Here is a 25,703-nt window from a genome sequence, read left to right as displayed (position 1 = left end):
ATGATTGTCACTCCCCTGCCAAAATTCAAATATAAAGAGGCTCTTCCAGAGCACTAGGTTTGGACAAGTCCTACACCAAAACATAACTAAAAAAAACCCTATAAAGTGATCTCATTACAATCAATGATTGTCACTCCCCTACCAAAATTCAAATACAGAAAGGCTCTTGAAGAGACTAGGTTTGGACAAGCCCTACACCAGAACATCTCAGAAAACCCTATAAAGTGCTCTCGTTACAATGTCTCACAATAACCATGAGAAAGTGACCGTGCTACAACCAAACATAAAATGCAAAACGCACATCCAAAGCCTTTAAATTTCTTATTTTTCAGTATTTACATCTCTATAAATTTTGAATTTCAAATTACTGTAACATTATTGTAACATCCCAAGAGTGTTGTTGATTATAAGAGTGACTAACCACCTCATGAATCAAGATATTTGAAATGAAATTGAATTTATGGCCAACTACGTTCACACTTACACATCATCTCCAGTTGTGTTCATTGCATTTTTCATCAAAATTTGCCATCAACATTTTTTACAAATCTCTAGTTTCCAACATTCTCAACTAATTATTAAAGAAAAGGCCACAAAAAATAGTCAAATAACTGAGAATAGAATGATAATTATACCTCGGGCTCTTGTCTAGAATACTAATATCCTCATTGGACCTTACTAAATTATGCGTTCAATCGCTATCACCTTCTACGGGTGGTTTGTCTCTGCATGATTTAATCCAATGTTCAAGTAAAAAAAATGCTAATAGGCTGCTTTCCTTTTTTCTCCCTGGGAACCCTCATTCTTTGGCAGGAGCGGGATCAAGACTCTTGAAATGTGTTGCATTGGGAATTCTCACGTAGAACCTATATAAACAAAAGTGAGCTGAAATAAAATCTAGGCTACCTATAGTAAACCTCCACTAATTCACTGCTAGACAACAGCCTATCCGCCACCTAGCTAAAGATTTATCATTATCAAAGAGAATTGTGATTGCTGAAGAAGCAAGGTTATCTTTCGTTGATTGGCACTCGTACAAAAGATCATTTTAATTGAAAATAGGTATTATTATGTCATCAGAGCGACAGAAAACTTTTGATATTTAATAATATTCCATGAAATAGAGAATAACAAACTACATTGCATTTAAACCAAATCTGTTAAGCAAGAGCCCTTCAACAGGGGACTCCCAAATTAGCAGGGATCCTGTTAATTCAGCTTTAATGGAAAGGGCCCGATTACTTGAAATAAGATCATTTCATCCAATGGGCAAAGGATCAAATGCTTTGAATCTTTGAATAACGATTGATTAATAAATCGAAGAGTATGTAGCAAAATCATTGGTGAATACAACCATCTGCAAGCATTGCTCTGAACATTATCACATGATGAAACATGAAGAAATATATCCATTGCCATTACACAGCCTGAAACTGCTGCCCTAAAAATCAATATGACATTGATGATGCTTCACATGTAAAGGCCCTCGGGTACTCCTTCCTTCTTCTTGAACATAACCTTCTCTTTAGCCTTCTTAAAATCGATTTGAGTAACCTGAATTAACAAATTCAGATTATTCAACAAGTCAGTTGCAGCTTCAATACAATATTTCAAAATCAACCCACTATGCATGTGTCAGACTTGCCGATAGAATAGATAATGGGCCAGCAGGAATGTTGGACAACGTTCAAAGCTCATAGAAGTAAAAACTCTCTTACAGACATTCAAATATAGTACACAAAGTATAACATTCAGGGTTTAAAGGAGAAATGCAGGGAAAAAGACAGGTCAGGCAGAATCATTATATACACCCATTAAATGAAACTTCCTATAGATGTTTCATCATGTCAGGTGCAAGTGCCTTTGCAAGTATTACAAATACATGTCACAACCATAGTTTAAAAGCTCAGAACCAATCTTCAAACCAATCACCCTATCAAACATGATTTCAAACTGGATTCCATGAACAGGTTTTAAAAAAAATACATGAAATAATTAAATTTTTTATGAAATTAATTATTTTTAAGATTCCAAACATGATTTCAAACTGGATTCCATGAACAGGTTTTAAAAAAAATACATGAAATAATTAAATTTTTTATGAAATTAATTATTTTTAAGATTCCAAACCATTAGAGACAAATATGCAAAGGTTTCTCCTCTATATAAGGATGAATTTACCATGTAAGGGTGAATATATCAAAATGGCACCAAGTGAAATACAAGTTAGCTACAAAATACATGATCACTGTGGCTCTAAATGGCCTCTAGAGTCCAAAAACCATGCTACAAAGTACTGGGCCACTGGCTTACTACAAATCACTGATCAACATGATTACTCATCAAACTCATCACCACTACTAGAAAATTAGAAATGGGATCATCAGCACGAGCTACATAAACACCATGTGGCTCAAACTCTTCAGACTCTTCGGGTTCCTCAACCTTATAATATGGTAGGAAAAGCCTAACATGCCTACTAAATGATTTTGGTTTGAGTGGAGGGTGCATTTTTGTTAAGGCCATCGCAGAGGAGTTCAACAATCAATCCCACCAACATCAAGGTACATAAGGGCTTGGTGCTCCTGATTAAATGCCAATACCATACCCTCATATATGATAGAATCCAATGAAAATGTTGCAATCCTACCACTTCAAAAATCCTGAAAACTGTCAAGTCTGCTGAATTTTGAGTGGGATAGAAAATTCTACTTTCTCCATATGAAGTCTGATAAGGTTGAAACCACTCCCAAACATCCTGAAAAAATTAATGGTAATGTTAAAAATTTAAGTTACAGATATTTCCTTTTTATTGCCATGATTTTTAGGGTTTAGGAGTTAGGTTTTTTGTTTAGGGTTTAGGAGTTAGGGGTTTGGTTTTAACAGCATGACTGGTTCAGGACAGGACTGGCCAGTTTGGTACCAAACTGATACAAACCGGTCCACCAGTCCAGGTTGGTGACCAAATTGACCCCCGGCCCTATCCAACCAGACAGTTTGATCAGTTCTGAGCTCAGACTGGGCCGGTTTTTAAAACTATGTGACTCACAACAAAAGGATACCACCGAGCCTTTTGGAGCATAGAAACAATTCATAACAGAGAAAATTTAATTTTGCAACATTGCAAATACCCAATGGAAGTCCACTTTCTAATCAAAAGGACTAGAAACCTAACTTATGACAATTTGTTGATTAAAAAACAGCCACTAAGATTGAAGCTGCAACATGAACACTTTCAAATTTGCCCTCGCACAGATAAATGAATTGGCCAGAAGCAAATATTACCCAGATTTTATTAATATAAATGAAAATGCATAATATATATTTTTTAAAAGAGATAACAATCTATAGGAGTAACTCTAAAAAGCAAGGACCATAATCAAAGAAAGTTAAATACCTAGATTTCCAACGTGTCAATTCATTCATATTGCAGGCAGTATACTAATTTACATTCTTCTTTCATTTAGGTGATTATATTAGTGCCATCTAATGTTTGTTGCATGTTCTTCTGGACAATAAAGCTACATAAGGCTGACAGACAATTGTTTCTGCCAAATAATTATCCTCTAAATTTGCCATCCAACAAATGATTATGGTATTTTCATCCAATTCATATTGTAAGCATATAAAAATTCAGTCACACTTTTCCTTCAACTTCAACTTCCACTTTCCAGTGTTCAGGTCAAGGTATGCCATGGAAAGCAGATTGAAATAGTTCCAGAAATTCCCTAATATCATTACGCAACAGAAGTTCTTGCAGGTTCTTGCAGTCAGAATTTAGGATCAGGATCCATACAATGTGTACGTTCATTCTCATTCTTTATGTCAAAATCTATTTTAGATTTTTATCTGTCATCAAGTCTTGATCTTCAAAGACATTCTTATACCTCCATTGAACATTCTAGGTACTTAATTTTAGTGTTTTCCCTTTTAAATGTGCAAAGTCACAAGTCTTGGTGACAACCTCTGACAGTTAAATTTCCAATGGTCTGATCTGACTGAACACTACCTGACTGTTATCTAATCTATCTCTAATGTTTCATCCCCGCCTCCTCAAAGGAGACCCAGGGCTTCAATACCATAACATCCCTCAGGTTTCAAGTTTCAACAAATCCTGGGAGCCTCTGTAGAGTTAGGGGAGCTTGATAGACCTTTTATCGGGCTATGTCTGCATTACTTTAGACATGCTTTATTGGCCATTTGCTTTTGACAGCTTTAATAAATAATTCATGTTTGATATGCCACACATATTGAATTTATTTTACCATTTCAATATTTATGGACATTATATTGTTCCTTTCCAAGGAAGTCCTTTGTAATATCCTCGCTAAAATTCAGCAAGATCCAGTTAACCTGCAGGCTTCAAGTAATTTTGAACATGTTTTCTATATTTAAGCAAAATATTCAATTTCATTAAGATTAACTATAAGCTATATAGCATAGAATTTTGATAGCAGTGCCAATGAACAAATACAACCATCCAAACAATGGTAAAATTCTCAAAGTAATCTCTGCTTCACTAATTCCCCTAGAAATTATAAACACTACAACCTCGACATAATAAAACAAGAAAATATTATCAAGTATAACACTACATGAAGCATCCACCTTAAAATATATGTACATCATACATATCAAAAAGCTAACACGATCACTAATATTCTTTACACTTACCTTCATACGCCGTTCTCTCAAAGCAAGTAGCCCAGCTTCAGTGCATATGGCTTTTATATCTGCCCCAGAAAATTCATCCTTTGTCATGACAAATTCCTCTAGATTAACGTCATCTGCTAAAGTCATCCTTGAGGTATGTATCTGCAATTAAAGTAAAGAAAACAGAGTGGGTAAAAAATTATACAAAATTTACAGAGATGAGCTTTTTAAAAAGTTCTACCAAAACTACTGCAATGCAATGTTCTAACAAAAACAATCACTTTTTAAGCCATCTATTATGAATATTTTATTCTTGCAGAAGTGTCAAACATGACTAACTTGGGGAAACGTGGAGATTAACGAATGCCCATCTTTGGAGCATACCACTGGTGATGCATTTTTCAGTTTTCATAACATGAAAAACAATTAAAAAATTGCATGCATATGAAATTTAAGAAAGAAAGGAAAGGATAGTATGTATTTTTCCATGTTATATTTTCCAAGTGCTTCACTAGAAGTTGTTCAATTTTCAATTCATGGTAAGCAGACTTGCACATCTAGAACCTAGATAGCTTTAAAAACTGAAAACTCTTAAAACTTCGTGTAAGAATGCTAGAGCTAAAAGCATGATCAATAACTGAGAAATATGAACAGCAAGTACTAGGATTCTGCAGCACCCAGTCACATCTACTTTCCCTATTAACTGGAAAAGAAAAACTGGACAAAGTAATCACTCCAAAACCCTAGTTGTGTATATCAAAACAGAGAAGACCCTGTCTTTCTTTTACAGCATAAGAAAGTTAAGGATTACAAGGCAACACGCTAACCCTAGGCACCTAGGACAAAGTTCCCAGCTTGCATGAATGGATGCGCTGAACTCTAAGATGACTGTACCCAACAACAAAATTGAACAAAGCTACATACAGTACATTAATCTTGGGATCTGTGCTCTAGCCTAAGAATGGAATCACTTCGTAACTCATGCAGACTATAGCTAAAAGTGGAAAAGAAAACTGAAAATAGAAAAGGCAATTTCTAATTCTGAACTGAAAATAACCTAAGGCTGGCACATGCATGCCTCTACCTCTATCCATAGCTGTGCCTCCACATCCTTATAAAGGGGCCAACCTGTTGCTCAACCCTCATCAAACGGTCCTCTCTGCTATGCACAGGAACCAAGGACAATGGATCTGCTGGTGTGACTGCTGAAGGGGAACACAGACCAAGCAACAAAGGTAAACCCTACACAGAACTAAGGTCTCTCCTAAAAATGTTGTTCCCCGTGTAGATATTAGAGTTGCATGGGTACCTCGATTTCCCAAGCCATACCTGTTCCACCCATACCCATGTCCTAACAATCTCCATCACAAACGAAAATCACCATACCACTGGTGATCCATATCAATGGCAGCCTCCTTTAGAAACAAAAACCATCATACATCCCCCGACCCCTAGTTCAGAAAGGTTTCATATTTGTTCTCATACCTGCACCAAATGTAGCCATGCACCATATAGCAAGTATTGCCTTGTAACTAATTACAGATTCATTAATATTTTTATTTTATGATTCCCTATTGAATATACCTCCTCCATATTTATCCCCTTCAGTATGTCTATAACTGTTAGATTTCTAGACCATGGTAGTCAGGTATGCACTTAAATCCTAGGAAATTAAAGCCTTAAACTTCAATAAAAACAGCTGCAACTTAAATACATATTCTACTACACATACTCTGGAAATTGCTAACAGCAACACTGAACAAGCTCAGAAAATCTGAGTAAAATCTTCAACTCTTTTTATTCATGAACTAGAAAAACAGTTAGCTACTACACTCTCAAATAATAAGTCACACGCTTTCAATGTTCCACTCTGTACATTCTGTATAATCTAGGCGAATGGCAAGTACATTGACTCTACACATATGCACAATGGTGCCTGTTCCGCCATACCCATGTCCGAACAATCTCCTTCACAAACGAAAATCACCATACCACTGATGATAAATATCAATGGCAGCCTCCTTTAGAAACAAAAACCATCATACATCCTCCGACCCATAGTTCAGAAAGGTTTCATATTTGTTCTCATACCTGCACCAAATGTACCCATGCACCATAGCAAGTATTACCTTGTATCTAATTACAGATTCATTAATATTTTTATTTTATGATTCCCTATTGAATATCCTCCTCCATATTTATCCCCTTCGGTATGTCTATAACTGTTAGATTTCTAGACCATGGTTGTCAGGTATGCACTTAAATCCTAGGAAATTAAAGCCTTAAACTTCAATCAAAACGGCTTCAACTTAAATTCATATTCTACTACACACTCTGGAAATTGCATTCAGCAACAACACTGAACAAGCTCAGAAAATCTGAGTAAAATCTTCGACTCTTTTTATTCATGAACTAGAAAAACAGTTAACTACTACACTCTCAAATAATAAGTCACACACTTTCAGTGGTCCACTCTGTACATTCTGTATAATCTAGGCGAATGGCAAGTACATTGACTCTACACATATGCACAATGGTGCCTGTCTGCCCATACCCATGTCCTAACAATCTCCTTTACAAAAGAAAATCACCATAGCACTGGTGATCCATATCAATGGCAGCCACCTTTCCAACAAAAAGCAGCATACGTCCTCCAACCCATAGTTCATAAAGGTTTCATATCTGTTCTCGTACCTGCACCAAATGTACCCATGCACCATAGCAAGTATTACCTTGAATCTAATTACAGATTCATTAATATTTTATTTTATTACTCCCTATATAATTGAATATACCTCCTCCATATTTATCCCCTTCAGTATGTCTATAACTCTTAGATTTCTAGACCATGGTAGTCAGGTATGCAATTAAATCCTAGGAAATTAAAGCCTTAACCTTCAATCAAAATGGCTGCAACTTAAATACATATTCTACTACACATACTCTGGAAATTGCTAACAGCAACACAGTGAACAAGCTCAGAAAATCTGAGTAAAATCTTCAACTCTTTTTATTCATGAACAAGAAAAACAGTTAGCTACTACACTCTCAAATAATAAGTCACACACTTTCAATGGTCCACTCTGTACATTCTGTATAATCTAGGCAAATGGCAAGTACATTGACTCTAAATATATGCAGTGTGCACAATGGTGCCTATCAGACTAAAATTAAAACCTATTTCATTGGTGCAACTCCCCCTCTGCCTCTGCTCTGAAAGTATCAATCTTCTTCCAATAGGTCACAAGTCGCGTAGCCATGGGTCTACAGTCCTCCATCCTGAAACGTTTCAAGATCCCAACTATGTATTTCCCTTGTCCAAGGAAAATCTCTCCCTCTCTTTGCCACACCTCCAACTCCGAAAGTATGCATCAACCCCAAATCCTTCATCTTGAACTCTTCTACAAGATCCCGCTTACAGTGCACTATCATCTCCTCAGACCCTGTGAGAAACAAGTCATCAACATGCCACACCAATATGAGAGGCTCACCCCTCACCTCAGTGTAGTACAAGTTTAGGTCTGCCTAACTATTGGTGAAGCCCACACTCTTCAAATAACTATCAATCTATGTATACCACGCCCAGGGAACCTACTTGAGCCCATACATTGCTCTCTTCAAGATGCACAAACGAGGATCCCTCCCATGCACCTCAAAACCCTCTGGATGCTCTATTTAGATTTCTTCCTGAATATTATCATTGAGGAAGGTAGTCTTCACATCCATCTGGTGAATCCTCCAACCCATTTGCGTTGTAGAAATGATAGCCCTGATGGATGAGTATCTTACTATCTGGATACTAGAGTGAATGTATCGTCATAATCAATCCCTTCCTTTTGCAAAAATCCCTTAGACACAAAACAGGCTTTGAACTTCTCCACATTGCCATCCACAGCGTGCATGATCTTGTACACCCATCTTGAGCCCACCACTGCCTTGCTCACTAGCCATGGCACAAACTTCCATGTGTTGTTCTTCATGATGGAAGAATATTCTTCCACCATGCCATTCATCCTAGTCAATATGTCTCATTGTACCCCACAAGGATACCTTTCTTTGCAGTAGCCTCCAACTTGGTCCTTTTCTCCTTAGGAACATGGCAATACACAAAGCACCCAAAGATGTGAATGTGTCCCAAATTTGGTTTCTTCCCTGTAAATGCCTCCTCTAGTGTCAATTTGCCCAACACGTTGTGTGGGCCTCTATTCTACAAGTATACGGAAATGTTGCAGGCCTCTACCCACAAAAAAAAGGCAGATACTAATCATGGAGCCTAGCCTTGACCGCTCCAACTATAGCCTTGTTTTTTCATTCTATAACCCCATTCTATTAAGGGTTGTACGAAATAGTCAACTCCTTCTTGATACCTTCCTAAGCACGGAAGTCCTTGAAGGCACTCGAGGTGTATTTGCCTCTATTATTTGATCTCAGTGTCTTGATCTTCATCTTCCTCCCTATCTGATTCTCAACTAGAGCCTTGAACTCCTTGAATCTACTGAAGACCTCGTCCTTATTTTTCATGAAATAGATCCAAGTCTTCCTGGAGAAGTCATTAATGAAGGTCACACAATACTAGGACCCAATCAAGGATACTAATGACATGGGCCCACACACATATGAGTGTACTAGATCCAAAATCCCTTTGGACCTAGTGTTGTTGCTCAGAAAGTTGGACTTAGCATGTTTACCCAGTGCACAACCCTTGCACACCTCATGTTGCTCTACCTTCAGTTCTGGCAGCCCTATCACTATCTCCTTGAGCACATTAAGTGCTCCATGATGAAGATGAGCCATCCTCCTATGCCATAATTCTCCCAGCCCTTTGTTACAGCTTACCAATGCATGTGTTGGCTCAAACTACAAACGAAACAAGTTTCCCTTCCTAACCCATATGACTTTCACTATCTTGGAGTTCTTGGGCCAAATATACACATCTCCACCAACATAGGCAAAGGGCTTTCCAGACTCCCTCTGAAACTTGATTGTGTTAATACCAGTTGGATGGTACTTGGCAATGTCACCAAGCTAGTGAAATACTCTGACTCTCGTCATGTGGCAAGAAGCCCCACTGTCAATGTACATGTTGGTGGCAACTGAACTCGAGACATGTAATGAGTGAAAACTCGTTCTCAAACCCTAATGCAAACTCATCCCCCTCTGCAATAGCAGCAAGCTACTTCTTTTGCTTGTACTTCTTCTTATTCGAGCACTAGCTATCGTAGTGCAACTGTTGGCATGCAAAGCAATTAACCTAGCTTGGATCCCTCTTATTATCACCCTTCGAAGAGGACCCCTCGCTTGGCCCTTTCTTGGCCTTCTGCTTACCCTTGATTGTTAGAGAAAGGATCTCCTCTTCTTCAAACCTCTTCCTTTAATCTCCCCACTGACCACTTTCTCGAATCTCCTCTTGGACTAAATCACCCCAAAGTCTCGCATAATCCGACAAGTGATCCCAGCCCATAACACACTGACAAAGACCTCTCAATCCTTCGAAAAGCCATTCAAGACTATATGCACTAGCTCCTACTTAGCAATCGTCTCTTTAACAAATAGTCAATATGTCCCTAACTTGTGTCACCCTGGACAATTAAGATGCCACGCTCTCACCCATAGAGATTCTTGTGCCATTCAACTTGTCCTTGAGCATCATCTTTCAAACTTTGATAATCGCTACGATATAGCTTCATGACCGCATCCCAGATCTTTTTCGTAGTATCCTTCTCTAGCAGATTGGGTATGAGATGATCTTTGATGCCATCAATAATAATCCTTTGCGCCTTGGCCTCCTTGACCTCATGCAGATCAAGAGCAATTGGATCAGTCATTGGTGAAACCACTATTATAATAACAAAATTCCACAACTTGTTCTCCTTGATAACAATTAAGATTCGAACCTTCCATTGCAAATAGTTCGAAGAACCCTCAAGCCTGTCCTCATATCAAACAATTGTAGCCATTATAGAATAATAAAAACCTTGAAGATATTGAAAACTGAAATTTGAATATTTTTTATCTTGAAACCTGTGTCAAATATCCTTGGCTTCACATTCAGAGTTTAGAGCTTTGAAACCATGTTAATTTCTTTAAACCCAATTACAAATTTATTGTCTCAACAAATAATCATAGATTTGAAATAAACAAAGCTTTCTAATCTAATTTGTAACAATAAATATTCTAGGTTTTCAACCAAATAAACAGCAAAAGCAAAAATACTCAAAACCAATCACATGCAATAGAGAATAACACAGATATACCCTAGAAACCCCAGTGTGGGAAAAACTAGCAAACGTTGGGCTTCTTATTCACCTTCAGGATAAATATTTTCTTACAACAGTTACACAAGAATTTGCTTCAGCAAATACCTAGTAAAAGATCACAGCAATATCCCTCTCACTCGGCTCTTATACAACCCACACGCACAGCCTAGCAAAAGACTTTTGCATACAAAGAAACTCGGCCTCTCGGCCAATGAGAAAGCTTGGCCTCTCCGTTGATCTAGCTTTTGCCCTGATCTCGCTCTAGCTATAGCTCGATCTAGCCTTTCCTCCCTCTCGTTGTCAAATATTGTGCTCCATTGAATCTCAACTTGTGCTGAATCGAATGTGCATCTCCTTCGGCTCAAACCTCCTATTAAAAAGATCAAGCCTTAATCTCAAGCAAAATCCCCAATCTCAATGTTTGAGACTATATCCTGACTCACTGAGATCAACGGCTACAACTTAATCTATCACTGATTTATTTTCCCTCATATAAAAATCTCCTTCCAAGCTAGAATCTCAATAGATATGCTACATAATTACATGCATCATTTATCATCTATTATGTTACATGTTTCAGCTTTCATATATTTTAATTTTAAGTTGGTATTTTGGGTGGGGTCCTTTATGTTCGAGACCCCATATATGCACTATGGTGTTCCCTAGAATTTTGATGAGTGCTCCCACATGTCCTCTATTTCCCCACTCCTACTTCCACACATCCCAAATATTTGGTGGATGGAACGAACAAAGTTCGTTCTTCAAGTTAAATACTCCAGAAGACTTGGAATATGTAGATCTCCACTGAGATAAAAGAATATATATTAAAATGTATGAATAAGAGTGATGATACAATTGAGAGTGAGGGTCCTATATATATAGCCAAGTAAGTACCCTTTCACAAACATTCATGTTTGTAGAGGATTGCCTCTTTGTTTAACTAACTATTACAAATTTACATATTATTATGTTTATTATTTATTATCTATATTTATTACTTTTACATAATTATATTCATAACATTGCCATCCTCTTCAAAATGTTGTCCTCAAAGCTTCTTGATGAAAGGACTTGATCTTTTTTTTTCGACTACGAATGTATTCTTGTCTCGAGGCAGTGATCTTTGTCGATACAAGTTGATATGATCCTCTGACCATCCTAAATTAATCTTTTGTGAAATCTTTTGATTACTGGAAACTTGTGATGAACACTTCAGTATTCTTCGGAACATAAGTTTGTTGTTTATGTTCTAAGTGATACGAGTTCGTAGATTGATTGAGATGTTTGTTCTTGTGATTCGGATGTCGATAAATGGTTCTTCTGGTTGGACTTTCCCTTATCATGTTAGTGGTTGTTTCCTGATTTCCTTCAGGCGTTGTTGTTGTTGAGTAGGTGACTGAATCATCATTTGGAATGTCCATCATTTGAACTGCAACTTCTGCATGCGTCTTCACTTCAATAGGATTTGGATTTCCCTAAACTGTGAGATTAGTGGAATCAACGTTTGTTTCTTCTTATCCAACTTGGACTACTACATCTAGTGATTTTGATGCTTCCCTTGCGACAATTTCTTCGAACCTATTCGTCAATGATTTCTTATCATCCTTAAGTTTTTTAATCTGTTTGAGCATATTTTAGTTATGATTTTTGTGACGTAAGAATTCCTCATTTTCAGAGTCAACTTTATTTTGGCATTCAAGCTTCTCGTCTTTTAAACACTTGATTTATTCTAATCATGTTTTGTTAAGGTCCTTTAAGCATAAATTTTCCTCTTCTTTTTCTGATAGACTCTCATTGAATTTCTTGTCAAAACCTTTTTTTTCTTGTTCTAACTTGTGTTTCTTAGTTTTACACTTTTTGACTTGTGCAAGAAGTTTCTGGATATGATCTTTTAAACGAGAATTTTCTTCATTTTATTGGGATATGGCCTTGTCAAGCTCTTTTTGCTTCTCCAATATTGAGTTTTGATTCCTTCGAGGTATTAATTTCGTGACATCTTTAAAGTCTTCTAATGAGGACATTATCGATTTTGACTTCATTGTCATGTCTCGAAATGTGATCATCTTTCCCTTATAAGAAAACATCAAAAAAAATTCTCTACGTTTAACATGCATGCACCCAATTCTCTAAACCAAGGTTGACCAACACTCCAACGCTCCATCTTAATGAGAAAATTGTTCTTTGTCAAACATATGATACTCCCTCTGCATTTGGAAACTCCCCTTTTCTAAAGGTACGGTCAAATAGTTGACCACCATCGACCCTAAAGAAACAATACTCTAGATCCTATACTCTGAACTCTTTCCAAAATATACAAGGTGAAAACTTTCTATACATGGGACACTACATCAGCCCCCTTCCAACCTACTTTGTCCTTCATGTCAACTTCATTGGCCAAACTCTTCCCACACCACAACATGCGCTATTTAGGATTTTTTATAATGATGAACTCATGTATATAGGGTCAAGACAAGTGTATCAAATCTAACAAATAAAAAATTGAAATATGAACTAGACTCATAATAGCCCAACATGATTACAATCTCATTAACAATGAAATCCAAAATGCATGGTGCATGAATCAATGCATCTACAACAACTCCACCTTCCTAGGAGGATCCTCCAACAACTAGAATGAGAGTCTCATAAAGGTAAGCTCCCTCTTGCTGGGAAAATCCTTCTATAGCAAACTTTTCCCAATACTCTTTCATAGACGCATCAGATGCAATCAAGGAACCAATTAATTTTGCAATTGTTCCCTCCATTATGACATCTGAGCCAAAAGTAGACTCTTCATTAAGCCATGAACATACAATATAGAATCTAACTCGAGAAGATCACTTGAAGGCATCTGTAAATATATGGAGTCCAATCCCTTCACTTGATAATTGGCATCATTGCCCCACAAGCATTCCACCGCCTTCCTCTTGAAACTTCTTAATGATCACCCTGTCATAATTCATATGTTTCAAAGCTCCATTGTCCACATACCATCCAAACCATGAAATTGTGTACATGGAAAGACTAGACACCATGGTAAAGTGGGTATATAGCTTCGCAATCAAATCATCCTCATTGGAAGCATCTACACACACAACAAACTCTTGTGTATGTGGAAAGACTAGACACCATGGCAAAGTGGATATTGGTGTGGATTTAACCACTCACAAGCAGAGTAGAACACAAGAGTGCAAAATAAAATATTTGACTAATCAACCCAAACAAGCTTTTATAGATTTACATGAAAAAAACTAGCTCAAGAAACCAAGAGGCAAGATCCCAAGAAACACAAACCAAAATACAATAATAGATCTACCTAGAGATGGGATCTCAACTAATCACAAGAATAGGAAACTGACTCAACTACTCCTTGATAATTCAAAACAAAAAGGATTCCTCACTCCCAAACCACAATAATAGTCTCCTACCAAAGTAATGAGGAGAAATACATATGATAAGGGTAAGGACTAGAATTCCTATCACATATCTTGCTTGGCAATGAAATCATCCACACAAAAAGCTTCTTCAGTCCCCTAAAAGCTCCAATTACTACTTTACCCTTCCCCTTCCCCTTCTTCCTTTCGAGACATGAGAGACATGGTGACTATGCTTCCCATACCTAAAGAACTTGATATGAGTCAAGTCTTCCTTCCCCTTACATGAAGAAATCAATTCTTCCTCCTCACTATTCTGATCCTTCTTGGTCCTCCATTCTCCCCTCCTCCTCACCTTTCTAATGAGTGCTAGGTCTGATCATCATCCTCCTACTTGTAATTGATTGACACTTGTAGTCTCATCTCCTATCCAATGAAAGCATCCCCCAACTACTCGAAGTTGGGTAGTAATTTCTCCCAACCACAAATATCCTAGACAAGCTTGTGCCAAGAACTAAATCCATTCAAAGCAATCCAAACTAGCTCATTATCTTTGACTTCGCATACTCCAATTAACCCATATGCCAACTACCTTCATGCAACCACTACTGGATTGGCGCTCTTTTAACTGAATGTGCATGCAAAAATTAGAACTGAACTGCTAAAACTCGAAATTGGAACTAGATCTAGAAATAGCGTCTAACTGAAAACAAACATAAACACTAGTTCTAAATGTGGAACTTGTGATGAGCTGAGTTCCTTCTCTGCATGCACCCAGCTACTCAGTTCTGCCATCAATATCACTCTGCTGGACACTTTCAGAGTTACTAAAATTCCAAATACTTATATGATATGAAGTATTTTCAGCCTAGGGTGCTACTTTTGAAGACTAATATTTTTTTCAATAATGAAAGCCTGATGCATGACTTAGGACCTTAACTGTCTTTGGTGGTCACTATGTGCTTTGATATAATTCAATAGTTCAAAATTTCAATTTAATGATATCTGAACTTTGAACGCATTACAGTAATCTGTAGAGATACCTCTGTGACTGTACCAGCTTGCAACTGCATAAGAAGTTACATTTACCATGGCCAGTTGCGCAAGGAATAGGAATCGTTTCCTCATCATGCAACTTGGAGATAGCAAATTGGGCAGATCCAAAGGTGCCAGGATCACCCTGGAATTGCACCCATGATCAAGTAAATTGAACATATGTTAATTATGGATAGTTTTATTACTAAACTATAGCTTGCACGATCCTTTATAGTCATTCTGCAACAAGTGAAATCAAATTCTCGACAAGGTGTGAAACCTAAGATTGGTCTGATAGCTAAAACAGGTTTATGACAATATAACTGATTATTATGAGCCAAAAGCATAGTTCTATGGTAAACATTTTAAAGAATTCCATTGTGAAGACAAAATAGATCAACCCCGAATGGGGGATAGGGAGGGGATGGTTTGGGGCGCGTGACCACTGCCCAACCAAGAATTACAGCTGGCAGGTGTGGCACAACACCCCCTACCCTTAATACCACCCACTTCAATCATTATGATGACACTCAGATCTATGTGTGGGGAGTTTTATGAATTGGTTTGGGGGTTAATGTGCAGTCGGCTGGCCATCACCTCAGAGCCAGACGGAGAAAGAGAGAGTTGGGGAGCATCATGCTTCAGGTCCATTGGGGTTCATTGCACAGCGAGGCAATTGCACTACACATGCAAGGACATGAAGATCCTGTGCACAGGCGAGTCATTACCTGAGCTAGGAGGCAATTGCGAGCACATACCTCGCATTAACCAACTTACAAGGGCACTCATGGCCTCTGGACTCCACTTGCAATTTTCATGGTTGGAGAGGGTGGGCTTTCCTATTAAAGCTTGAACTCTGTCACAGGCATGCACTAGATCCAACAGTTACACTTTGAGTATTTTAAGCTCTTAGTTTTCCTGTTGTTTCCATTCATTCTGCTTCTCTTCCTCCCTCAATTGATTCTCTATTGTTTTCCTCCCATCCCTTCTCTGCTACTTTGAAACCTCATCTCCGAAATCCTTCTGGTGTCCCCTCCCACTCACAAGTACCCCTTCCTCACAAGGGTTCTGGGGTGGGTTGGTCTCAAGGCTGTCCACCAAAAACGAGCTCAATCCTATTGCCTCGCCCCCTCTTTCCTGACTCTGGCACCCTCACCTTGTAGGCTACCTCTGTCACAGACTTTGACTTGAATATCACAGTGCCCAAATAGTGGGCCAAGATTAGACGTGGAGCAACATACAATAGAGAAATGGGGCACACTCGTGCCCAACAATGTCCTGAAACTTCTGCGCGCAGATACAGGGAGAATATACTGACGCCACTATAGGAGGAAATCTCATAGGCTAACTAGAAATCGGTAGTGAGAGAAGTTGTCTCTCACACATGGAGGTTGGTGGTGAGTTCATTAACTTGATTCCATATGTGGCTCATATCAGGGGGAGGTCAACCACTACATTCATGAATCCTCTATCAGCATCATACCACCATTTGGCTATGTATTCACAGGAAGTTTCTCTGTGTTCCTTCTTCCAATGGTCATCTAAAGTAGGCTGGATTTGACTTCGATGAGCTTGAGGACCATGTGCACTATCAGAGGGAGAGGAGGGTGAGAAATAACTTTTGATACCACCCTTCTTTTTACCTTTACCCTTATTTTGAATAGACTCCAAAGAGAGAGGAACAAAGCGAAAGGGGTTGGATGCATTAGTACAAGAGATAGATTGAGAGTCCTCATAATCAAAATTGGGGTTGGCTGCCATCATTCGTTTTAGACTTCTCTTCCTCCCTATTTCAGCGTCTATTGTTTTTTGCCTAGCTTTGTCTTCCTCAAACTTCTCAAATTTTTCTAAAAACTCCTTTCTAATTTCCCCAATCTGCTCTGATGCTGCTGCACATGGGATCAGAACACTTTCTTTTCTAATTTTACAGCACTTTATTTTCTAATTTTTTTTATTTGGACTACAAATTTATTTGTATTCTATTTTATTAACATTAAAAATTTATGTGACACGTCTCTCCCTCCTTGGCTGTAAAACAACCCCACTTCCCTTGGTGCACAAGTTATTAACTGCCCAGCTGCCCACTGATACAAAACATAAATAAACAACGATCAGACAAATACTGTGAGCCTGATCTGCTTAAGAGAAGGGAGGACAAAACCCTAGGAGGAGGCACTTAAGACTCAGATTGCTGAACAGAGACGACCAAGTCACAAATCTGGCCACCAGAGAGCTGAAGAAGGCAATCTGAGGATGTCCGAGCTTTCTGTGACTAGGCCAGAAGCCTAGGACAAGGCCAAAAAGACTCAGGCTGTGTACAGACAGGTGACCAGTAAGCATGTTGTTATTCTGTGATTGGAAGATTGTTGAGTGTATCCTCAGAAGTCTGTTCATCAAAGGATTGATGAACAGCTGGTCAGGATGCTAATATACAATGAATTAAAAGGTTAATTCACTGTGAGTGCTGAAGCAGTTTGGAGCTAATCATACAGTGATCTTAATGGACTAAGATCCCTGTGAGTTGCTAATATTTTAAGGGCTGATATGCAGTCATCTAGAAGGGCTGGAACACTGAGTAGCTGAGCAGATTGTAGCTGATATATATACAAAGTATTTCAAAGATTAAATACCTTGTGAGCAGCTGATGGGACAATGATCAGAAAGGACCCTAATCACTATGTGTTGATGGCAAAGGACAGCTAGGTGTGAGGGGAAAATGAAGACTGAAAGGGCTGGTGGTAAAGGACATCTTCAGCAAGTATGTCATGTGTATTTGTTCTTGTCTTTTTGGGCAGATTGCAGATATAAAGAAACAAATCACAAGCACTAGTTTTGTATACTATGCATACTAGCTGTAGTAGTGATCGAAGGCCATGGTCCCTGGTACAAGAGCCCCATGATTCTTTCATTGATGGACTAATAAAATAATCGAGCTTTGGGTTCAAATCTCTGTGTACTTAATTGATTTCACTGCTGAAGAATTCCTCTGTGCAAAGTGTTTGTAAGTTGAAGGTTCCTAGTGTGTTTATGTGCGTGATTAGCCTCAGACCAGATCTAGGGCCTAAGGAAAATTCATCACAGAACAGGCCAAGATCATTCGAGGAGAGGCCGAGGCTGCCAGGAAGAGGCCCAAGTTAGGCTGCAGGAAGAAGGCCAGAGGCCACAGAAGGCCACAAGCATGGACAGAGAGCAGATCAAGGGCAGCCGAAGGCTAGTGAGAGAAGGCCAAGGGCCTGATCTAGAGCCGAGATTTTGAGGCCAAGAGGGCCTATTCTAGTGCATATCAGAGGTCAACTTTTTGCTGATTATGGCATGTTCTAGGCCAAGCTCTAAGCCCAGACAAGACAAAGTTTTGAAGTCTGTTCTAGGCCGAGCTTCAACGCTGTCACAAGGCTGAGATCTGAGGCCAATAAAGCCTGTTCCAAGGATGGAGGTCTGGCACTATTTCAAGGCTAAGTTCAGAGTTGTTCTGGTTAATAGTCCAAGTATAATCTGGGTGTGATCCAAGGTATTCATCTATTGTACGCCGGCTGTGTGCTTGGTATTATTCCCTATACTGGCTATCTGGTTGTCCTAGAGTAAAGGCATATCTATCTTTGACATTCACTGCACTAATCCTGTGTTTATCTTAGACCAAAGACATATTTTGTTATTCACTGAGGCAGTCTTGTATACTTGCTGTGGTACTGTCATTTTGTATTTGTTGTGTGATCATCAATGCTTCAATGTGGTATATTCTGAGTGTCAATATATATTACAGACCTATCCTGATGCGACCTTGTGAGCCCTACGGACTGTGGCCAAGTAACTCTGTGGGTGTGCCCTTATTTTTTGTGTTATACCTTGCCCTTCTGCCTATAGACCAAGTCTCTTGTGAAAAGTTTGACATGCGTATAAATCATGGCCTGTGCAATTGCGACCTTCATCTCTTGTAGACTGAAACCCAGTGCAAACCTAAGATAAGTGAGCAGTGATAAGTTTCAATGACAAGTTCAAGGGAATATAGCAGGATCAGAATACTGATGGTTTGGACAGAGCTTACAACCTTCATGTACCACATTAACATTGCATAAAATATGCCATCTGAGCAGTGATCTGAGGGTGATGATCTTGTGTTTCCTAAGGCAGCAGTGTAGACAGCTTAAAGCTGGGTACAGGACAGATCTGTGGCACATTGAATTGTATGGGCAAAAGCTAGCACTGACGTGATTTTGTAAAAAGGGGCAGTGTTGAGGAGAGCTATCTATAGCATTGAGAGCAGTACTGTGACAGTTGGAAAACAAAGATTGATATAGTCAAGAGAACAGTGATTGATATGGTACAGGTGACTAAAGGAGAAGCCTACCTGTGAGCAGCAAGTTAACAGTGATCAAAAGGAGCCGATCTCTGTGTTAAAAAGACTGCCTGGTACAAGAGTTGGAGAGTCCTAGGATTTGTGGGATGAAACCCTAGAGCAAGACTTCGGGTGTTGAAAACCAGAGGAGTTGGTACTTGGTTTATCTTCTTGATAGTATGTGTAATGACTTTGTGTTGATGCTAGCTTGTTGTTAAGCCTTTGGTGTGGCTAGATAGCAGGGTGAATGGCTTGATAAGTTTAATTCACGGGATGAAGAAACAAAGGAATCTAAGGTTGATGAGATTGGATATCGACTTCATTAAGGAGGAAAGGATCAAGGAGTCGACAATTCCCTACAACAAAGCAATTTCTTTCTTAATCAAGAGATAAATACTTCATATATTTCTCTTTGATTAATGTTATTTTTCCTTGGTGACCCTCTTGTCTTTGTATTTGTCGTTTGGTTATAATTGTTTCTTCCATGGCCTCTTAAATGAGGTTTGCAGGTACATCCTGAAGGCTTCCAAGGCAATGCTTCTGGCAGCAGATTGCAGCATCAGAAAGAATGAAGAAAAGATTGTGGCAAGGGGGTTCTCCCAATAAGAGGGAGTACAAGGATATTTTTTGCTCCAATGTCCAATGGATAGGTTCTTGTATGACCTAAGGGCTCGAGCATAAACTCAGCAAAGTGATTAGTGTTTGAAAGGAAGAAATTGTATAGATTGATAAGACATCCAAGATCGTGCCAGATGATAGGAAGAGTCGAAGACTTTCCAATTTTGAGGGAACAGACCATCAAGAAGAGTTGAAGGAGCAAATTTCCTAGAGGATGTCATGGGTTGAGATTGTCCAGATGCTCAGACACAAAAGGTCTCTAGTAGTAGGCCTTCTTTGAGGAGACCTTGTAAATCGCAGAAGGATTTGCTTACATGATAGATGGTACAACAACAACAGAAGGACTTATTTACGCGACAGAGGGAGCAGCAGTGGCAGCAGGGGATTTGCTTCCGTGACAGAGGGAGCAACCAGGACTAACACAAGAAGACCTGCTTCAATGTTATATGGAGTTGGCCTCAGAGATTGAAAATTGAAATGAAAGACTCTGGCCAGATACACTATTTCTTGGGATTGGAAGTGTAGCTGAGATCAGATGAGATCTTTATTGTTCGGATTTTGAGGAGATTCGTATGATAGACTACAAGTCCATGATTACATCTGTGGTTTCCAATCTAAAGAAGCCAAGTGATTCTGCTTCAGATACACATTTGGTGGATCCCACGATGTACAAAAGTTGATTGGATCCTTGATGTACCTGGTTAACACGAGCAGTGTTGCACGAAGCGCCCCCCCCCCCCCCCGGTTCCAAGCCCCGAAGCGCGTCCCGTACGGAAGCGCCTAGGAAGCTTGGCCGGAAGCGGCGCTTCCGAATTCGGAAGCGCCGCTTCGGCTTTTTTAGCCGCTTCCTGGAAATTTGGAAGCGTTGTACGGAAGCGCCGCTTCCGAAGCGCCGAAGCGCGCTTCGTACGGCGCTTCGGGCGTCGGAAGCGTGGCGCTTCGGAGGAGGAAGCGTACGCTTCCCAGACGCTTCCGTACGCTTCCAGAAAAGCTTCCGGAAAAGCGTTTAGAAAATCGTTTTTTTTTTCAAATTTTTTTTAAATTTTAGGTGAGTTTGCTTGTTGGGGGTGGGTCCACCTTGGGTTAGGGTGACGAATGAAGGCAAAAAAAATATAAATATAGCAGATGCTCCCTCATGGTAATGTTAAATTCTTAAAGTAAAAGTGACATTCTCCTTTATTTTTCATTTTCATCCTTTTACTTAAATTTTTAACATTACCATGAAATGACTCAGGATGTTTGAGAGTGGTTCCAGCCTCATTGGACTTCATATGGAGAAAATAGAATTTCATATCCTATTCAAAATTCAGCAGACTTAACAGTTTTCAGGTATTCAAGATCAATGGGATTGTGGCATTTCATTAGATTATATCAAGTATGAAGGTATGCGATTAGCATTTAATCAAGAGCACCAAGCCCTATATGTACCCTGGTGTTGGTGGTGTTAATTGTTGAACTCCTTTGTCACACGGCACACCCTTAGCAAAAAATTACCTTTCAATCAAGTCAAAATCATCGATCAAACATGTTAAGCTTTTTCTACCATATTTTAAGTCTTGAATTAGGTAGTTTGATCAAAATTGGGCAATGTTGACTAATATCCCTAGACAATCGAGGTAGAGGCAAAGGCTAGACAAGAGGAGAAGAATCTAGATTCTAGATCATTAATGTACAATGGACACGAGCCCTGATTTTGCTTTGCAATGACCTTAAGTCAGTTTATGATTGAGTCGAGGCATGTACATTAGGTTGCAGCAAGGCATGGTTGAGGGTAGATATGGTTTGAGATATGTCTCAGGTGGTGAAGTGAGGTTGCAAGATATACAGATTAAGATTGGGCCGAGAAGTGCAAAGGACAATAAGAGCACATCAAGATGTTGCTATAGATTGGGATCAACTATGATATCTTGATTTAGCAAAAAGCAGACTACTATCACACTCAGTACAACAAGATCAAAATATATCGCAAATTGTGTTGCAAGTCATGAAGCAATGTGACTTCGGAAGCTTCTTGCAGGACTCTTTGATAAAATCACTTCATCTGAGATATGGTGCAGAGAGGAGCAGCGAAGCTCCAATACATATACACCTAAAAAACCAGATTCGTCCAAACCCCCCCCGCGTGTCCCAAATCCCATGAGTCAAACACAATTTGTTGGGACACGTGTCCCTTCAGCATGTCTAACGTGTACTGGAGGGTGGGATTCGAGGGACATGCGAATCCCGAGAGCATGTCCCAATTTCGAGACACATGTCCCCTAAAAAAGTGTGTCACGCGGCCCATAAAACCCAATTTGGGCTCATTTGGCACTCATTCTTGAGTGTGTCTTCTGCTGTGAGTGTGTGGGAGCTTGTAGCAAAGGGTTTGGGAGCATTTTGGAGGTGATTCAAGCAACAGGTAAGTGCATTTTGCTTCTATTTTTTTGCATTTTTATTACAGCAGTTTGCATGTGCATTTTTTTTACAAGTTTGTGCATTTTTTTTACAAGTTTGTGCATTTTTTCTTTATTTTTTTACAGCATTCATGGCTCAATCAAGGGCAGCAGCGAAGGGGCAAAGGAAGGGGAAGAATGTACCCATTGGTGATGCCCCTCCTATTCCAATTTCATCAGGGTCTGCAAGTGTTCCCTCTATTGGAAGTGGGGTTGCAACAACAGCTTCAAATGTTGAGGGCAGAATGAATTTAGAAAGACAGTAGGCTCAAGAAAACTAATATCAATTGTGGAAGTATGTCACAAGAGATCAAGGTCCAGGCAGAAAGTTGAAGGGAGGAGGCGATGTTGCTTGGAAACGCAACAATCATTTCAAAAGCACTTATTACCGTGTGAAAGGTCATTTGTTGGCTTTACCAGGCTATGGGATTGGAGCATGTACATAGGTTTCTTTAGCTAAGAGGAAAGAAATGAAAAAAGAGTGCAATGTTGGTGTGGCAAGGGTGGTTGCATCATCTAAAAAAACCAAGAATGATGATCCCCTTCAATTCTTGAAGAAAATTAGCAACAAATTTCCATTTGAGAGTTTTGGTGGGGGTGTGGGTCAAGCAGCAAAAAGAAAGGCAGTAGCACTTGGTCCAATGGACAAGATTTTTCAGAAAGAGAAACGAGAAGAGCTTGATCTCACCATTGCATTTTTTTCTATCAGAACTTCATATCCTTTAATGTTGCACGCTCACCTTTATTTCTTGAGATGTGTCGAGCTCTAACTCAAGGGGCTCCATCAAGGTATGTGCTTCCTGGGTCAAAGAAGCTTAGAACCACATTATTGACAAAAACAAAGAAAGAGGTGGACAAAATGCTTGAGCCTATTAAATCAGCATGGCCAACATTTGGGGTTAGTATTGTTTCTGATGGATGGACAAATCCAGCATGCCACCCACTCATCAACTTCATGGTGTCTTCCTTGAATGGACCGATTTTCTTGAAATCAGTGGATGCACTTGGACAATACAAGGATGCACAATATATTGGTGAGTTGTTCATTAAAGTTATTGAAGATGTAGGTGTTGATTCTTGTGTGCAAATCATTACAGATAATGCACCTGTTTGCAAGGTTGTTGGCATGATTGTGGAAGCTAAATATCCACAAGTATTTTGGACACCTTGCATTGTCCATTCCTTGAATTTAGCACTTAAATCTATTGCTTCTGATGTGCCTTGGATTGGAAGTGTTATTGAGGATACACGACATAGCTGCAACATTGTACAAAATCGTACAAAAGCCCTCACAATATACAAGGAATACACCCATCTATCATTGTTGAAGATTGCAGATACACGGTTTGCCTCTTCATTCATCATGTTGAAGAGGTTGAGGGAGGTCAAGACCGCTCTTGGGGCCATGGTTATTTCAGAGTTTTGGTCTTTTTAGAGAAAAATAGATCAAGTTGCCTCAAAAAGAGTCAAAGACACAGTGTTGGATGATGCTTGTTCGGAGACGGTAGATCTCACTATTAAGATCATGGACCTTATCATTGCTTTGCTACGATTTGTAGATACAGACCAACCCATCCTAGGAGAGGTTTATGAGGGATGGGATTCCATGATTGAGTCCGTGAGGACCATTATTTTACAGAGTGAGTGCCCTGAGTATGAGACATCATCAGAGGCCTTCTTCACCACCATACAAGATATTCTTGTCAGCAAATGGGACAAGAATTGCACACCTTTGCATTGTTTGGTTCACTCATTGAACCCAAAATACTACAAACATGAGTGGTTGAACGGTGGACCTTCCCGCAAATTCCATCCTCACATGGATGGTGAAATTTCACATGGGAGGAAGGATGCATTGAGGCGGAATTTTCAGGATAGAGCGTCCCTTGATGAGGTGGAGGATGCCTTTGCAGAGTTTTCCACTGGCATGTTAGGATATTCCGACACATAGGAAATAGTTAAGTATAACTTGGTCTAGTATATAGTTAGGTAAAGTGTGTTTCTTTACTATGTACATTTTGTAACTTACAATCCGACGGTCACGATATGTAGTGATCTGACGGTTCATTCTCTCTTCAGTACTACCGACACTTGATCCGTGGCTTAACACCCGATTGGTCCATGATCTCTATTTAAAGAGCATGGAGGGTCATTTGTAGGTTAACCGTCCATGAGAGAAGCTTATGTAAATTTCCATTCTTTTATTAATAAATTGCCTGAAGTAGCCGCGTTGGCTCAGGCTGTGGATTGTTTCCCTCTTTGAGGGTTTTAACCACGTCAAAAGTACTGGTGTATTGATCTGTGATCTGTTTGTGAGCGGTGTCATTTGGTGTTCTGTCTGAGGAACTTACCCTGTAAATTCCTACATGGTATCATAGCTATTTGAGGGCTGCATCCGTTGGTGATCCAAATCTGAAGCCGGTAGAACTGCATCCGACTACTGTTTCCTAGATCTACTGTTTCTGACTGCTTTCGGGCCGAGAGGACTACTCTGTTGTGTTGGGAGCATCTGTTCCAGTGAAGAACCCCTTTCGTTTCACGCGAAAAGGTTTCCGGTAACCCTAGCTGCGTCATTTTTAAGATCTGGAGGTATACAGTGTTTATTTGCAGTTTACAATTATTTTCACTCTGTTTATTTCGGTTTCGGTTTATTTAGCTTTTTCTATTACCGGATCTATACCTTTCATTTCTGCGTATGCTCTTTGCCCCGCAACTCTGTGCGATCTGGGCAAATCAAAAACCGAAAGGAAGGATTTTTCTCATGCGTATGCTCTTTTCCACTGCGCCTTAGTGTGATTTCGGAAAATCAGAAACATTGAGGAAAATATTTAGTTTCCGGCTAAAGCTAACTTCGAGCCGCAAGGTTCGTTTTTTTTGTATGTCCGTGTTGGGTTTTGTGTTTTTTGTTTTGTAGGGAAAAAGAGCTTTCTCAAAGCAAGCACGCAACCCAAAGCTTCAACCCCCTTCTCTCTCTCTCTCTCAAACTTTTTGTATAGTTCAC

General features: G+C 39.3%; 1 protein-coding gene across 1 annotated transcript in view; it reads right to left on the bottom strand.

Annotated features, from left to right (window-relative positions):
- Nucleotides 1-1,121: 1,121 nt before the first annotated feature.
- LOC149146050 (26S proteasome regulatory subunit 4 homolog B) overlaps nt 1,122-25,703 on the bottom strand; it is a 41,431-nt gene continuing 16,849 nt past the window's right edge. Inside the window, exons 5-6 of the mRNA XM_089449334.1 lie at nt 4,675-4,815; nt 1,122-1,554 (exon numbers count right to left, since the gene is read on the bottom strand). Of these exons, the coding sequence (XP_089305460.1) occupies nt 1,471-1,554; nt 4,675-4,815 (225 nt within the window). The 3' untranslated portion in view covers nt 1,122-1,470. The remainder of the gene's footprint in view (nt 1,555-4,674; nt 4,816-25,703) is intronic.

This window comes from Pinus tabuliformis, chromosome X, assembly GCF_031772625.1.
Source record: "Pinus tabuliformis cultivar Carrire ecotype Pingquan chromosome X, CPIR1, whole genome shotgun sequence".
In the NCBI taxonomy this organism is placed as follows: domain Eukaryota; kingdom Viridiplantae; phylum Streptophyta; class Pinopsida; order Pinales; family Pinaceae; genus Pinus; species Pinus tabuliformis.
The sequence above is the reverse complement of the archived record's forward strand: the minus strand, read 5'-3'. Positions and strand labels throughout refer to the sequence as shown.